Source organism: Glycine max, chromosome 16 (assembly GCF_000004515.6).
Source record: "Glycine max cultivar Williams 82 chromosome 16, Glycine_max_v4.0, whole genome shotgun sequence".
Classification (NCBI taxonomy): domain Eukaryota; kingdom Viridiplantae; phylum Streptophyta; class Magnoliopsida; order Fabales; family Fabaceae; genus Glycine; species Glycine max.
In genome coordinates this window covers 20,603,465-20,621,953 of record NC_038252.2, presented here as the reverse complement: position 1 = coordinate 20,621,953, position 18,489 = coordinate 20,603,465, and the positions used below count along the sequence as shown (strand labels likewise).

At 34.2% G+C, this 18,489-nt stretch overlaps 1 protein-coding gene across 1 annotated transcript in view; it reads left to right on the top strand.

Moving 5' to 3' along the window:
- The first annotated feature begins 6,625 nt into the window (after positions 1 to 6,625).
- LOC100792777 (dual specificity protein kinase YAK1 homolog) overlaps positions 6,626 to 18,489 on the top strand; it is a 48,719-nt gene continuing 36,855 nt past the window's right edge. Inside the window, exons 1-8 of the mRNA XM_003547797.5 lie at positions 6,626 to 7,383; positions 16,051 to 16,250; positions 16,408 to 16,561; positions 16,650 to 16,759; positions 16,951 to 17,020; positions 17,111 to 17,193; positions 17,565 to 17,646; positions 17,741 to 17,781. Of these exons, the coding sequence (XP_003547845.1) occupies positions 7,210 to 7,383; positions 16,051 to 16,250; positions 16,408 to 16,561; positions 16,650 to 16,759; positions 16,951 to 17,020; positions 17,111 to 17,193; positions 17,565 to 17,646; positions 17,741 to 17,781 (914 nt within the window). The 5' untranslated portion in view covers positions 6,626 to 7,209. The remainder of the gene's footprint in view (positions 7,384 to 16,050; positions 16,251 to 16,407; positions 16,562 to 16,649; positions 16,760 to 16,950; positions 17,021 to 17,110; positions 17,194 to 17,564; positions 17,647 to 17,740; positions 17,782 to 18,489) is intronic.

Here is an 18,489-nt window from a genome sequence, read left to right as displayed (position 1 = left end):
TTTGTTCTACCAAGTTATTTCTAGCTCTAAAGAAATTAAAAGATTTAATGGTGTTTGTTTGCTCATAAACTAGTCTTACCGTCTTAAAGACAAATTTACAAATGTAGCACTAAATCTCTATCTCTGGATTTTCAAAGTGTTTTAAGAGCTTTACAATTTAAGAATTTACAAAGAGTAAGCTTGAAGAAGAAAAGGAATACATATTTCAAATTTTGACTTGTATATTCGTAATTGAAACCCTTCAAAGTTTCCTGTATTTATGACTATCTCTAGAAAGTGTCTAGTGTCTCTAAATGGTCCAAAAATTACGTCTGAGGTTGAGTCTAAAGTAGGTGTCTGTTGGTGCATTAAATGCATGTCTAATCCATGCTGGTACACCACTTTGCTTATCTTCCTTGAGCCATACTCCAATAGTGGTTAAATCACTTTAGCATATAACAGGTCTACTCATAGTAGGTAACATGTCTTTTTAGAGAACGAGACAAGTTGATCTTTTGATTGTTCTCTTACTTCCTTGGACTTCAACATATCCTAGGATAATTTTCAAACATTCTCTGCAAAATGAATTTTTGACACAAAGTAATTAATTTAGTCTTAAATGCTTATCAATACTTAGCATTTGTATGCTTCTGTCTGATCTATTAGACGTAGATACAATGCATTCATCTGATGACATATAAGACACAACTCTTAAACTTTATAATTGTTTGCATCTAATCAAAACTATTGAGGACAATGATTCGTCTTATGACTTAGAAATCTCCAAACTAGGGCCAGTGTTGACATTATATGAGCCTAAGGCAAAACAATAAAACAACACACCTAATATAAGTATTCTAAAACATAAACATAATTAGATAAAAAGTAGAACACATGATTTCATTGAAAATTATATGTTTTATTAATTAACTGAATAAGATAGTTTAAACAAATTTAAATAATTTTCTATGAAAAAGGCTAAATTATTATTTTGGTCCCCTAGTTTTTCAAATTGATAATTTTGGTTCATTTGTTAGATTATTTATTGATAATTGTGATTAGTAGAGTTAATAGGTTAATTATATTTTCTTTACCAAAGTTAATTATAAATGAATTTAAAACATTAATTATTAAAAAACTTAATTTATAATTAACTTAATAATTCTACTAATCACAATTATTAATTAATAATCCAACAAAACTTGCTAATTTATAAAACTAGGGGACCAAATGTTATAATTAAAAATCAGGAGACCAAAATTATGGATTTGGAAAACTAAAGGAACCAAAATTGCAATTTAACAAAAACAAATTATATTTTCATTCAACTTACTCCTATGCTATCGTTTGTCGTTAACAAAATATCATTGTCTCGTATTAAACTTCATGCTTTTTTTATGTTTACTAATATCTTTACTTTTAATTTTAACTAGTATTTAGTCTATAGTATTTTAGTGTTGCAAAAAATAAATGGTTATTTTTATATAATTATCATTATTATAATTCATAATAAATAAATATTTTAAATTTTTTAATCATGTTACTATTAATTGAGAGAGTAAGGAGAGTGAAAGTTTTATTATCCAAGTTAGAAATTTTACTTATAATATAGAAGTTGACTCTTTTATAATTTGAGTTTTAAATTGCGTTCTTTTTTCTTGTTGATAACTCTTTAGTTTATACATTGTTTTTTAGTCTATACATTGTTATATGTCTAATACGTGCTAACATGTCATAGTGAGGAAAGATTTTACTTAACATTAATTTATATATGTAATACATTATATGCCTAATACATGTTAACATGTCATAGGGAGTAAAGATTCTACTTAACATTAATTTATATATGTAATACATTATTGATGATCGAGATTTGAAATATTAAGTTGTTAGATATAATGGCTTAAGGAAACTCAACCAAGAGGAGATTGAATTGATTTTAAAAGCTTTTTGGCACTTTTTAAAGTATTTTTGCAATTGCTTCCTTGATCCAAGTTGAAACAATAGATAAGATGGTTTGCCAATGACCCTTTTACTTCTAATCATAATTTTAGGTTCAATTAATGATACAAAGCAAATATCACAACCAAAATAAAGAATATTAAGCAAGAAGTAATAAGAGATGAAGGGTTTGAAAAAAGATACTTAAGAGATATATACTGGTTCAAAACAAGTCAAGCTCGGATCTATCCACTAACAATTTGAGTTTTACAACCAAACTCATGCAACTACACATACAAACCTCTTGAAAACCTATCAAGAAAAAATATTCTACATGTAAAAACCTACTACGTGATACAAACTTGAGTAACTCACTCAAGAAACATAGCTACAATCACAGTTTATGGAAATAATTCACCTGATTAGTGAAAGATGTGAAAGTTAAATCCCATACAAATTCAACATCTCTTCATGATTCCATGGAAAAGATCTAATGATTCTTTGAGTAAGAAAGACTTTTGATTCAATATAAAAGGGGTGTTGACACTTTGGGTTTCTAAGATTCTCTCAAAGAAAAATGTAGTGAAAATATAAGAGAAATGGTGTCACACGCAAGTCCCTTCGTAAATATCATTTTTATAGCCATAAAAAAATAATCGATTTGTTCTTTGCATCACCTGGTTTCCTGAATAACACATAGTCGATTATATTATCATATCTTATTTTCAATCGATTAAGTGCAACAACGAGAATTGCTTTAGACCCAAATAATCAAATAAGTACTTAACATGATTGATTAAATGCAAGTCAATCTCAATTCTGAGATACAGGGCCTCCATATAATTGATTAAATCATGTAGACTGTTGGATCGAGTGACCTCAGAATAATTAAGAAGGGGGGTTGAATTAATTATTCCTAAACCTTTACCAATTAAAAATTACTCTTTTAAGGTTTTTACTTATATTGTTAAAAGAATATGAAGTAGAAGAGAAACTTAACAGAAAGTAAAAGCGGAAATTAAATGCACAACGGAAAGTAAAAGAGTAGAGAAGAAGGAAACAAACACACAAGAGTTTTTATACTGGTTCGGCAACAACCCGTGCCTACATCCAGTTCCCAAGTGACCTGCGGTTCTTGAGATTTCTTTCAACCTTGTAAAAATCCTTTTACAAGCAAATATCCACAAGGGATGTACCCTCCCTTGTTCTCTTTGAACCTAGTGGATGTACCCTCCACTAGAATTGATCCACAAGAGATGTACCCTCTCTTGTTCTTAGTCAAACCCAAGTAGATGTACCCTCTACTTGTATCACAAAGGATGTACCCTCCAATGTGTTGAGACAAAGATCTCAGGCTATTAAACCTTTGATACTTTGTGAATGAGAATACAAAAGAATCCTCAGGCGGTTAGTCTTTTGAACACTTTTGTATTAGGGAATGGGAAGAATCAAAAGAATTCTCAGACTGTTTCGTTTTGAATTCTTTGACAAGGGAGACACAAAAAGAATTCAGGCGGTTAGTCCTTGGCGAATTCTTTTTGGAAAAGGGAGAAGAGAATGAAAAGATGAATAGCACAAGTTTTCAAGGTTTGGAAAACCAGAAAACTTCAGAAAGCTTTTGGTACAAAGAAGAAGAAGAAGTTCAAAGAGATTCAAGGCTTGTAAAGGATTGATTAGAAAAGTAAAGTGTGAAGGAATGAATTTATTCAAATGCAAAACAAAGTCTTGCTTTTATAGACTCTTCATGTCTGGTCAAGAAGACCATTTAGAAGAGTTATAACTTTTAGAAAAACTCAAAACCAATTTGAAAAAGTCAAAACCCTTTTGAAGAGTTACATCTTTTGATTTATTCAGAAAGAGTCACTGGTATTCGATTACCAAATCAGTGTAATCGATTACATAAAGCTTTTATGTGAAAAGATGTGACTCTTCACATTTGAATTTGAACTTCAACGTTCAAAGGTACTGGTAATCGATTACCAAAACATTGTAATCGATTACAGCCTTTTGAAAATAATTGGAACGTTGTAAATTCAATTTGAAAACTTTTTCAAAACAATTTTGCTACTGGTAATCGATTACAACAATCTGGTAATCGATTACCAGAGAGTAAAAACTCTTTGGTAAAAGGTTTTGTCAAAAACTCATGTGCTATTCAAAGTTTTGAAAAACTTTTTAATACTTATCTTGATTGAGTCTTCTCTTCATTTTTGGATCTTGAGTTTTGAATCTTGATCTTGATTGAGTCTCCTCTTCATTCTTGAATCTTGAATTCTTCTTGATTCTTATCTTGAACTCTTGAATTGTTCTTGATTGATCTTGAATTCTCTTGAGTTGTTTTTTGATTGATCTTTGAGCTTTTTGTCATCACCTTTGTCATCATCTTTTGTCATCATCACTGTTATCATCAAAACACCTTTGAATCACCTTTGAATCACCTTTGATTCACCATGAAGCTTTGCTTCTACATAGACCATCAATTAAATGATGTAGAAATGAAAAACTTAAGAGTTTATAAACCAAGTTTTGAATGGTTTCATTTCTCACCAAGATATGGCCATGGATCAATGCTATGTTAACCATATGAGCCAACTGAAATGTATTTCCTAGTCTAGGATGCATGATCACACACATTCAAGGATAGTAAAGCATTAAAAATATCATATTAGACTAGTGTTTATAACTATGGAGCTTATTACAAAAGGGATAAAACTCATCATCAACATTAAGAGGTGTTACAAACATTCTTCATGTTTTACACAAGTAACTGAAATAAAAGTTGATTGAAGCCTAAGAAAGTAGTTGATTGGGTCATAAATTATTATGAAGCTTGTTTATGATTTCGAAGGCCTTAGGAAATTAATTAAATACAATTTACTTAATTAAAAGGCTTTCGAAGTGATAGAGATCGAGTTAAAGAAAGGAGAACGTGATAGTTAGAAATGGAGGCCAAAAAACAAAGAAACTTAAAGATCATGGGACATAACCCCTAGATCATGGATTCGACAGCTGTTTCAGTCGTTGTAGATCAGTTTTGGCTAAAATACCTTTTTAGTCCTTCCAATTTAATGTTTTTTTACTTTTCATCCTTGTAAAATATTTTTTTTGTTTTTAGTCTTTGCAAATTATGTTTATTTTATTTTTTTAACCTTATAACACTATATAATATTTTTTCACTATTCAAAAGGTTATCTAAAGTGTTTTAAGGACAAAAAACAAACTTAATTTGCAAAGACTAAAAATTTTTTTTTGCAAGAACAAAAAGCAAAAAAATGCTAAATTAAAATGATTAAAAAGATATTTAAACCTAAAGTTTTCTATAAATATTTGATATGTAACAATTGAAGAGGGACCTTCAACTCAAATTTAAATAAAATTACTTACCTTTTTGCTTTTGTTGCATTTGTCATTGCTTTTTCCATGATTTAAATTCAATTTTCTTGCATTTTTTTTATAGTTTTTCTCATTCACCTACACCAAACATTTCGTTAGTATGTTTGGATAGAGAATTTTAACTGAGTAAAGTAATTTATCAGAGAATTTGAATTTTTGTAATCTAAAATTCATTGTTTGGATATTTTTTTGTGAAGAATTTAAAATTTTGGATTTTTAAAACAGAATTTTAAACAACTAAAAATTTGGAATTTCAATTTCCTTCTAAAAGGTGAGAAATTGAAATTTTCTTCTTACAATCTTCTTCAAGAAACACCGTATGAGATTCTGGGCCATCGATCGGATCTGAGCATAGAGGAACACGTGTAATTAGCACACCAATCATATCTTTTCTTTCTTTTTTCATTCATTTTTTTCACCCTCATAATTTTAACTTTTTTTATCCAAACACAAAATTTTGAAAATAAAAGAATTTCAATTGAAGTATTTAAAATTCTTAGAATTTAAAATTTTTCAGAATTTTAAATTCCTCCATCCAAACACACTCTTAGTAGTTTGATAATCTATTGTTGAAGAGTAGATTTTCATCTTCAATGTCCACCACTTGATCTCTATTTTTGAAATTGTGTTGAAACTATTAGCCAATCAAATTAGTTAATTCTTATGTGACAACACACATTAAAGAAATTAATAACTAAGATATAAGTACTTTATACTCACATGTTATATTTTAATTTAAATATAAAAAGAGATATGATAAAAAATAATAATGTTAATCTATTTATAAAAATAATATAAAATAACATTAAAAATTTACTATACAACTATATAAAAATTATTTTTCTTTGCCATAGTCCTGAGCAATTGCATCCCTTTTCACCTCCAGGGTCATCTTGCCTCTAAATTTAATTTGAGAAAATAAAAACATATTTAAGTTGATTTTTTTTATTTATAAAAAACACTTCCTCGATCCCAAAATAATAATCATTCAAGTTTACATAAAATAAAATATATAAATAAATATATGAATGGAAGTAATAATTTTACAAAATTAACTTAATATATCATTAATTTATTTATAGATTTTGTTATATATTATTAATATTATAAAAAATATAAATAAAAAAATATAATTAATGTTACTTATACAATTATTTTAAGATAAATTTTGTTCTTATATAATAATTATAACGTGACAGTATTTTTTTCCCGCAAATTGCGAAGAATATTTTAAAAACATAAATTCTATGTACTCGGCAGAAGTGTAGTTATTAATTATTAATGAAAAGGTTAATGAAGCAAGAGTTGGAATGAGGGAGTGCTGATTGTGTTGCCATTTGCCAACATTAAAATAGGGGATTTTTGTTCCCACAAAAACAAAATAATAAGAAAGAAATAGTTCTTCATCACTGCTTGGACCGAACCAAGACGGAGTATCGTGCCGTACCTGTCTCCGAGACCAACGAAACGCAGCACCCATTGCATCTCTCTCTTCTTTCTTTCGAAGCAACGAAGAAACTAAATTATAATCATCGAGTTCCCTTTCGACAGAACCAAAACCCTCACTTCCGATCGATCAATTTTCTCCCTTTTCCGACCAATTTCCCCTCTTTTCCATCGGATTCAATTCGGAAGAAGAAAAGGGGAACCCGCGAATCGATGGATCTCGGGTTCGGTGTGAGGAGTGGAGGGTTGTGGAGGTTGGGCCCGTGATGGGATTGAAATCCGTTGGATTGATTGAAGGAAGCACTTTCGCGGTGGTGGTGATGAGAAGAAGAACTGAAGGGGCAATAATGGAATTCGAATTGGGGAAAGTGAATCTTTCTCCTCTCACTTGAATTTGGGGATCGGGCTCTTTCTCTCTGCGTTTCTTTTTCTTAATTTTGTGTGTGGGTCATGGATGGGGTCGCACGTGCGGTGGAGCAGGCTCAGTCATCATCGGGCTTGGCCTCGGGGTGGCGTCCCCGCGGCTCCGTGTTCTCTCCTTGTAAGCCTAAGGGCGAAGAAGAAGCTTCTGCTGCTGCTGGGAAGAAGCCGCAGCAACCGTTGCACGTGGTTGTGAGGAAACCTGTGAGTTTATGTTTTGATTTTGATTGGTGATTCTGGTTGCTCTTGATGCTTTGTGTGTGAGAATACGTGTATGATTGAATTGAGTTGCTTGTTTTGTGTTTCTGTGATCAAAATGGTGTGGTGAAAGTTTTTGATTGAAAAGGTGTTTCTTTTAGGGAAAATAGTGTTTGGTGTGGGTTTTAGGGATGCTAGAGGCGGAGAGTTTGGAAATAGTTGAGTGAAAAGAAACCTTGATTGGAAATTTGACATACATGCATGATCTTCAGTTGTGGTTAGTGGAGTTGGGTATATTTTGAAAGATTTTTAGGTATGATGGACTTCATGTGTTCTGTAGATATACTTTTGTTTTGTTTGTTGTTAGTGTTGTTGGATTCTCGTCGTCTTCGTTCTTCACCATGGCAACAGCTAAAAAAATGAAGAAGTGGGCTAAAGGGAAAAAGATTATGACTTTTGTAATAAATTAAATGATGGCATACCGTGCTATCATTTTGTACTTAATCCAGATCCTGTGCACTTTAATGCTCTTGTTATAGATTACGTTGATTTGCTCATTTGAAATGAGAAGCATAGAGGTTCTTAGTTCCTTACATAACTATGCTATCCATAATTTTGATATTGTTGAAGATTCCATTTTTATGACAATGGCAATGTGTAACTTATTCTACTATTTGGTGGTGCATTTGGTTGGAGCCTATAGTTTCATTTAACTTGGTAGCTAATTTGGGATAAGCTTAGGTGATTGGGGTTCTATTCAATGTTAGGCACATGGTCTTCGTAAGGTGTTTTCTGTTGAGAAGAGAAAACAAGAGACATGACTGAACCTGTGTGTCAATGTACACATCAGAATGTATTATATATATAGCATGGGTAATAAGTACATAGAAAATAATTGCCTAATTACTATAATTTTGTAAATCTTAGAATATCCTAATTACCATAATTAACAATATCCAACAGTTGTCTAATGAGCACAATAAATATATCTACAATATCTAACACTCCCCATCAAGTTGGAGCATATAAATCATATGCATTGAGCTTGTTACAAATATAACCAATTTGGGGACCCCTCAGAATTAGTGAAGACATTTGCTAATTGTTTGCTAGAATTGACAAAATTAGTGATGATGTCACCCGATTAGATCTTCTCCCTGATGAAGTGGTAATCTACCTCAATAATGCGCAAAGCAACTTGATTATCGAGTGTCATCTGTGTAACATCTTCAAACTTCAATTCTTTGAGCAACTTTTTGAGCTAAATAAGTTCCTAAGTAGCTGAAGCCATGGGTTGTTAGGGAATATGCAATATCCAGAGGTGGATCTCCTATTAGTGGGAGAGCCTGTTCAATTTGAATTTGTAGATCCCACAACTCAAGTATGACAACATCTCAATATCCTTCACAAGTAGAGTTAAGTAATTGGCTCACTATACTATCTGCAAGGGAAATATCTGGTGGGGTGACACCGAGACAATTCAGCTTCCCAACCAATTGTCTGTACCATTATGGATCTAAAAGTGGCTAATCCTAATTTGGTAGAAGCTGGGAATTGTGACTCATAGGTGTGTCAATATGGTTAGCATTCAACAGCCAGTTTTGTTCAAAATATCCATTGCATACCTCCTTTGGGAAATGACAATACCACTCTTTGCTTGTGCTACCTCTATCCCCAAGAAGTAATAGTCTACCAAGATCTTTTGTTTCAAAATGGTGGCACAAGTGTTGCTTTAATTAGGTGATGGCACGGTGATCACTACATGTAATAACAATGTTGTCAACATAAACAAACAAGTAGATATGTCCTGCAGTGGAATGGCGATAAAAGACTGAGGCTATGTTTGGTTTTCTGTTTGGGGTGCTTCAAATTCAGTATGGAGACTAAACTCAGTTTCATGACATGTTTAGTTGCCTTCAAAAGACTTGGGTTGGTTTTGCTACTCAATTTGCAAACTTAAGTTCAACTAGAATTTAGGTTTGCAAAATGTTGGAAAGCTGCCTTAATTGCGGACCTCCTAGCTCGCCTTAGTTGCAACCTTGGGAGTTGCCTGAATTGCAATCTCGAGGGTGGTGGTTTAGTCCCACATTGGCTAGTGATATAGTCAAATTAAACTATATAAGTGAGGGACAATCCTCACCTTATAAGCTGGTTTTGTAAGGTTAAGTTAGCCCAAAACCTACATTAGATGGCATCAGAACCTATTCTAGTTAGCCCCATAACCCACATTCTAAGATGATATCAGAGTCTATCCTAGATCCATTGTTGGGCTACTAGCATTTGCCATGCTCTGGGTTGGAAGTCCTGGGTGTGAGGGGGAGTGTTGAAAGTCTCCATAATTGTGGACCCTTAGCTTGCCTTAGTGGTGACCTCTTTGGGGGTTGCTTCATTTGCAACCTTGAGGGTGGTGGTTTAGTCCAATATCGGCTAGTGATATGGCTAAGTTAAAGTATATAAGTGGAGGCAACCTTACAAGCCGGTCATGTAGGGATGCGTTAGGCCCATAACCCATATCCCAAGACAAACTTTAATCTAAACATGCACTGAGTTGTCAACCTCATTTCAAGACATGCTAATTACTTAAACATGGTACTGAATCTACCAAACCATGTCTTGGGAGACTATTTGAGTCCATATTGGGATTTTTGAAGACAACATACTAATCTGAAAGACTCCCCTTGAGCAACCAAGTTAGGAGGTTGTTCCATATAAATTTCTTCAAAGAGATCACCATGATTCTTACTTGGATAAGCCAATTTGGAAATCAACTGGTCCTTCGAAAGTGAAATCTTTTGTTTAGGCTTCTTTTCTAAACCAGATTAATACCAATGATTTACTTAAAAATTGAAGACCTCTAACTACATTGTCTCCTAATTATTGTGTTATATACAGATGGATTTTTGTAAATGCTTCACATTTTTTTTTGCTTTGTTCATTAGTTTCCCTTCTTTGGAATAATTGGTTTGGTGTTGTTCTATGAAGCTCGGATACATGATACGACAAAGGTACGATATGACACAAATACGGGGATACGTCAAATTTTTTGAAATTAAGGATACGATACATCTTGGATACATTAGTCAAAAATAAAAAAAATAATTATATATTGATTCAAAATAAAATGCAATTAGTGGTGGCGTTAAAATGCAACTATGCAGATGATTTTGAGTGTTCTGCAAATATGCATATTTTGTTTTTAGTCTACAGAATAGGCAGAGGTCTTGTGAAGAATGTTGTTTTATTAAAGGTTGGGTACCTCTTGTACCCAATTTAATATAGTTTTCTTTTTTTTTTTGATAAAAAAATATATGGGTGCAAAATATGGGTAAAAAAAGATCTAGAGTGGCAAAATAAATTTATTCAATGAACAATGCTTTAAGCAAAGCTGTTTTGAAGTATAGTTGAGACTTTTAGTTTTTTATTTTAAAAATTTTGAAATATAAAAAAAAGTCAGTAAAAGGGGTCAAGCAAAATATTTTATGTAGCTGTATCCAGCCATTCGGAGCCGTATCCCAGCCATGTTGAAGCCGTGTCCTACAATTTTTTTTAAAATTAAATAAAAATAGGATACTTTGTGGGTACGTAATGGGGCATATCGGAGGAGTATCAGTGTCTGCACAGGGTCAACACTCATACATTTCCATTTTTGAAGTATTCGGGCTTCATAGGTGTTGTTGGTGAAGATTAGGTTTGCCCCAAGGATCTCCAAAAGTTCTTGTTTGTTAATTATAGAGTTTTTGCACCAATTGGGATGCTAAAAGGCTTTAGCATTGTTCTCAATTATTCAAAAAAGTGAGAGAGAGAAAGAGAGAAACTTAGAGAGAAATGAAACTGATATTATTTCAATCTGAAAAGTTAGTTAGAGTTAGTTACAACAGAGGTATATCTAAACCTCTGAACTAACAATAACAAAAACTGACTGCCTAATACTAGTGAGGTGCTGTTAGCTTAACAGCCCTTACAAACTACTACAAAACTGTTTTCACAGTTATACAATCACATATAGCCGCCCTCAAACTCAAGGGGAAGAGTTTTCAGAAGAAACTCTTCACATTGAGTTTGCACGAGAACTTCAAATCTTGCTGAAGAAAGGAGCTTGGTCAGCACATCAGCCCATTGATCTAGAGCTGGGATATGCACAATGGAAAGCTGCTTGGCCAGAATTTTTTCTCTTACGAAGAAGACATCAATTTCCATGTGTTTTGTACGATTGTGAAACACAGGATTGTGAGCAACGGATACAGCACTCTGATTATCACAAAAAAGGATAGGAGAAGGGAACTTGCAACTCTATTAGAAGAGCTTGAATCCATGTTAACTCAGTGGAAGTTTGAGCTAAGCTACAATACTCAGCTTCAGTGCTGGACCTGGCCGTAACCTTTTGTTTGCGAGACCACCAAGATATTATGTTTGGGCCAAGAAAGATAGCAGCCCCTGAGGTGGAATGCCTGTCATCCACCTTAGATGCCCAGTCAGCATCACAGAACGCGCGAAGAACCAAGGGTTTTGTAACAAGAGCAGGCTGAAGAAGTAGTCCATGAAACAAAGTACCCTTGAGATACCTTAAGATTCTTTTCATGTCTAGTAAGGGTAGCATATTGTAAGGCACCAACCACTGATCTGTATAGAGTTGGATCATGAAAGATATCAGCACCATGTTGAGATAGCTTGCAATTAGAGACCATGGGGGAAGAAATGGAATGAGCTTCAACCATGTGAGTTTTGTGGAGTAAATCACGAATATATTTTCTCTGAGTCATCAATTTAGAGTTATTAGGTAGATACTTGATTTCTAGGCCCAAAAAATAATCCAAATGACCAAGTTGCTTGAGAGAGAATGCAATGTGTAGTTTGGTTGTGAGTTGCTGAATAAGAGAAGTAGAACTGCCGTGATGATGGTATCATCCACATAGACTAAAAGATAGAAAATATGCACCTGTTGCATGTAGATGAAAAGGGAAGAGTCACATTTGCTCCCCACAAATCCAAACTGAAGAAGAGTAGATTTTAGCCTATCAAACCATTCATTGCCTTGGAGTCTGTTTTAAGCCATAGAGAGCTTTGTTGAGCTTGTAGACTAGGGACTTATCTGCAACTTCAAAACCAGGAGGCTTGTCATAAATACAGGTTCTTCAAGAAGCCCATTTAGAAAAACATTATTCACATGAACTGAAATAACTCCCACCCATGTGACAGTGCAAGGGTGAGAACAATACAAATGGTGACAGGCTTGACCATAGGAGAAAAGGTCTCATGAAAGTCAAAGCCATGAATTTGATGAAACCCCTTGGCTACCAACTTTGCTTTGAACTTGTTGATGGAACCATCAGCATTTTTCTTTACTCTGAAAACCCACTTACACCCAATAGCCTGTCTATTAGAAGGTAAGGGAACTAAGTCCAAGTTTTGTTTTTCAGCAAAGCATCATACTCTTGTTGCATGGCAACAAGCCAATCTGCATTTTCAGGGGCTTGTTTCACAGTTTTGGGTTCAAAATGGGCAAGAAATAAAGTAGGATGTAGTCTAGGATTGTGAATTCCAGACTTGGATCTTGTTTGCATAGGATGAGTATTAACCGGTATAGAATTAGGTGCTGAAACAAACTCAGAAGAGGATGCACCAGGGGTTGTGAACTCTGAAGTTTGAGGATGAATAGATGTAGAAGAAGTGGATGGATGAGACACAAGAAGAGAGGTTGTAGGTGAATGGATAGGAATAGGGGAAAAACCAGGGGGAGCAAGAGGTACAAAAGGAGAATGAGAAGGAGATAGTTGAGAAGATGGAGGCTTAGGAACTATAGAAGGTGGAGACAGGTTAGGATTAAGACTGAAATAGGAATCAAGACTCTTGATGGAGTTAGAAGAGGAGGGAAACAGGTCAGAATAAGGGAACCTCAACTCATTAAATAGAACATCTTTGGAAATATAGATTATGCTAGATGAAGACAGACATTTATAGCCTTTGTGAGAGGAGGAATATCCCAAAAATAGACACTCTTGAGATCGAAAATTGAGTTTGTGAGTATGATAAGGCCTCAGCAAGGAAAAATAGGCACAACCAAAGGTTTTAAGGAATTGAAAATCAGGATCCTTGTTGAAAAAGTAACAAAGGGAATGACAAAATTGAGGGAAGCAGTTGGAAGTCTATTAATTAGATAGACAACAGTAATAAAGGCATAATCCCAAAATTGTAAGGGTAAATAGGCATGATGTAATAATGTGAGGCCTAAATCAACTATATGTATGTGTTTTCTTTCAACCACACCATTTTGATGATGAGTGTGGGGACAGATAAGTCTGTGAGAGATGCCAAAGGAAGTTAGGAAAACAGAGAAAGGTCTGTATGTAGTGCAACCATTGATTTAAAAGCTTGAAAAACCAGAAAGTGTTTCAGCCTTAGATTTGATAGGAAATATCCAAGTGTATCTGGAAAAGGCATCAATAAAGGATACATAGTATTTATAACCAGCATAGAAAGTCAAATGAGAAGGTCCCCACCAATCTGTAAAGGTAAGTTCCAAAGGAGAGTAAACAGAAACAAAAGTGTGAGATGGTAATCTATGAGACTTTCCCATACAGCAAGAAGAACAAAAATCTGAAAATATTTTATTTTATTTTATTTTATTTTTTGATCAGCAAAGTTAATTGTATTAATATGAAATAGAGTACCAGAGGTACTAATTACAAAGAGTATGGAGTATTATATGTAGTGCAGAAGTAGTCAAATACAGCTACTTGTGTGGTGTACATCTATTGTTGTTCTGTGTGTACTACCCTCTACAAAAGCAAAAAACCTTGTCTAATATTGCTTGACCACTGATTAAAGTGGATTGTGAAATCCTTCTCAAAATGTCTAAGCCAGGTCCAGACTATAAAAATAGCATCTTCAAAAAGTCGATTAGCATCAAATTCTGCATTTGAAAACAGAATTCTATTTCTGAGCTTCCAAATAGGCCATGTTACCGCCAGCCACCAGTACCTCCATCTCTTAGCCCTTATTCCTTCAATCTGGATAGAAATGTGCTGGAGGAAGTGCTGTTTCGGGCTGAATGGGAGAGCACCTTTAATATTCATCCATGACATCGATTCCCACCAAATTGGTTGGATTTTGATACAATGGATAAATAAGTGAGATTCATCCTCCACAGCCCCTCTGCAGAAAGGGCATAATAAATCCTGGATCTGCATTTGTCTCCTGCATAGATTCTCTTTTGTCGGCAATCTGTCCCTACATAATCTCCATGCAAATATCGCAATTTTGCTAGGGATCTTTATCTTCCATAATTCCACACACCATTCCTCCTGCTGACCTCCAGCAATTTCCTCCCATATCAGATTATAAGCACTGTGAGTAGAATAATTACCTGATGGATCTCCTAACCACTCCCAAACATCAGTTTGCTGTTGCTGTATACTCTTTCCTCCTACCTCCCTAAGGAAATTGATAGCTGAATCGATTTCATTATCGAACAACGGTCTTCTCCATAAGAAATTCCACTCCCAGTCCATGTCCTTGTGAAATCCCATCTGTCTAATAGTGTGATTCTGCTGTGATGATATGAGAAACAACCTGGGATATCTTTCTGCTAGTGTGTCCTCTTGGTGAATCCACTTGTCTTTTCAAAACCTAATCTTATCTCCACCTCCTACCTTCCATCTCATGTTATTTTGAATGACCACTCCCTGGTGTGATTGATTAAAAGCTTGTTTTAGATCCCTCCACCAAACAGATTGATTTCCTGTGCTCCCTGATTCATCAAGATTCCTCCATCCACCATATTTGGATTCCAAAAATTTGGTCCATAACTCCCTTTTTTCTTGCATTAATTGCCGCTTCCATTTACCAAGCAATGCAAGGTTAAATGTGTCAATATCCTTGATGCCCAAACCTCCCTTTTCTTTTGGTAAGCATACTGACTCCCAATTAATCCACGCAATCTTTTTGTGGTATGGTCCACCTCCCCACAAGAATCTTCACCTCAATAATTTGTCCACCACTGATTTTGGCACCCTAAAAAAAGAGAAAAGGTAAATTGGAATTGATGTTAGCACATCTCCCACTGCAATTATTTTATTCCAGAAGCCAATTCAACATGACTGGGCCAAGCATGTAGAAGTTGACAGACATTTTATAAAAGAGTAGGTGGATGTAGGCTTAATTTGTATGCCATTTGTTCCTACTTCACAGCAAGTGGTAGACGTTCTTACGAAAGGATTGCTTAAACCTAATTTTGACTAATCTATAAGCAAGTTGGGTATGCTGGACTTCTAGGCACCAACTTGAGGGGGATGTTGACTTCTAATTTAAATTTACAATAAGGATTTTAGAAAATTCAGGAGGCTAAGATCAAGATCAGATTATTCAAATTTGATTGGATATTATTCTCCATATTTTCTCCCTATCTTATCTTTGTGTTTATTTTATAATCAGGGTGGTTAAAACCTCTCGTAGTCGTCATCTCTGCCTATATATTTCTTTTCCAATCTGTGTTGGTGTTTTTTTACCTTATTACTTTTCTATCTTATTCATTTCTAATTACTTAAACATATAGCTGTAGAATCATTTTGATTTAAGATGGAAATTTGATACATTATTAAGTTGTCATTTGTATCTGGTTGTTTGGAGCTTATGGTACCTAAAATTGTGAACTGATGCTCACCTTCTAATCGACAGTTGGTGGCTAGATTGACCAAGGAAATAGTTGAAACATACCAAATATGCAATCCACAGTTTAAATATTCTGAAGATCTAAATCCAAAAAGATTTTTGACCAGCCCGTCTGTTGGAGTGCTTAATGATGGCTATGATAATGTAAACTCGGATCTGATTTTGACAGTGAATTTTGTCTTGATCCATTTAGAGAAAAATAAAAGGTTTGTCATCCATATTTCCTTCTTTTGTTTCATATAGTCATGATATATATTTGTTTATGAATACCAAAAGCTAAATGTTGATTTTCAGTTGATACCACCTTACCCATCTGACCACCTTATTATCTTCTTATAAACTTTGCATTTTGATGTGGTGCAGATATATTGTCAAAGATCTCCTTGGCCACGGGACATTTGGACAAGTGGCTAAATGCTGGGATTCAGATACCAACAGTTTTGTTGCTGTGAAGATCATTAAAAATCAACCTGCATACTATCAACAGGCGCTGGTTGAAGTAACTATTTTAACAACGGTAACCTCCTGTTGTTATTATTAAGATGCTTGTTATTTTCTTGGAAGTCCATGAGAAATTACTCATGTATACTATTTTTATCCTGCAGTTAAATAAGAAGTATGATCCTGAGGATAAGCATCACATTGTTCGTATATATGATTATTTTGTATATCAACGACATTTGTGCATTTGCTTTGAATTGCTGGACACAAACTTGTAAGTTCTGGACTTTTTTAAATTTTTTTTCCATTTAGAATTTGTCATTGAGAACGAGACTGCATTTAAAGCTTGAATGGTGTTCACGTTCTACTGAACTAAAGATATTTGGTTTGTTTTGCAATGTTGCTATCCTAGATTTGTTATTTTCTCTCTTGTCTATTTTAGTGTTGACATTGTGTAGTATACAGGTATGAGCTTATCAAGATGAATCATTTTAGGGGATTATCACTTGGTATTGTTCAGCTATTCTCTAAGCAGGTATGTCAATTCTTTGTATGACCTTTCTACTTGGTCCTTTTGTTGGTTTTGTTTTCTTATCGTAATCTATTTTCTTAAATTTGTTGCAAGATTTTATATGGACTGGCTCTACTAAAAGAGGCTGGCATTATTCATTGTGATCTGAAGCCAGAAAACATTCTTTTATGTACGAGGTTGGTTTCTTACATGAAGGTGCTCATAAAGAACTGTATGCAGTAGCTATTTTCTTAAGGATTTAACACCTCTAAAGTGAGGGTGAGGGATTCACTTTAGAGAGTAAAATGAAGATTTATAGCTATTGATTAAAAAATAAACAGTTGTGTTGAGATTTAAATAACTACATAATTTATTATATACATGAGCATGCATTTAATCACAATCTCAATGGTTACTTTTATAATCGATGGTTATAACTTTCACTTTACTCTTAAGTCTAAAGTGAGTCACTTTAGAGGAATCAAATCCTTTTCTTAAATTTTCTGTGTATGCTGCAGGCTTCAACTATTTTATTGTGATGTTTGATGTAATTATGTTTCATATGTAGCACTGTGAAGCCAGCAGAAATAAAAATCATTGACTTTGGATCAGCATGCATGGAAAACCGCACCGTTTACTCTTATATTCAGGTTTATGTTTACTGTAGAAAGTAGGATTTTATGATAATTCCTATTGTAATTATAGTTGTCTGGTACCTACTCTTATTCTCTGTTTTTATTGCAGAGTCGATACTATAGGTCACCTGAGGTTCTTCTTGGATATCAGTATCCTAATTGATGAAATCAGTAGCTGATGCCTTTCTTTTCAAGCATTTTTGCTTTTTCATTATTTTATTGCTTTACCTTTCTGTTAGCTCGTCATCTTTCTACATGGCAATATGTGTGGAATTAGCTTAGTATTCTTAATGGTTTTTAATGTAAAAGTTGTGCTGCAGCAGGTGCAGCTATAGTTTGAGTTGCCTTGGCATTAGACTGGAAAGGAATTGAACTTTTTAAAAAAGCTTTATCAAATCACAATTAAAGCTTCTACATTTACTTGTTGCTAGGTATTTTACTTTTATGACTTGGTTCGGGAGAATTGTTGAAGAAAACTTTAAATTTTAGATTAACTGGAACTGCAGAGAGAGGATGAGAGAAAGAGGTAGAGAGAGAGAGAGAGGGCGAGTGAGAGAGACAGAGAGAAGGCGAGTGAGAGAGACAGAGAGAGAATCAGAGAAAGCGAGAGCCGGGGACAGCGAAAGGGAAGGAAAGAGGACGATCTGGTTTAAGGGATCATCATGGAGGGAGAGCAGATGGCAAAGTCAACGCCCGTAGCTGGAGTGTACAACGGAGAAGAAATAGTGAGAATGCGGATGGTAATAACACCATAGAGGACGATGGCCAACCACATACTCGTGACAACCTGCAGGAAGGACAATGGATTCAAGTGAAGAGTAGAAGAAAGGCACCTTCGAAGATCTTTCTAGTTATCCG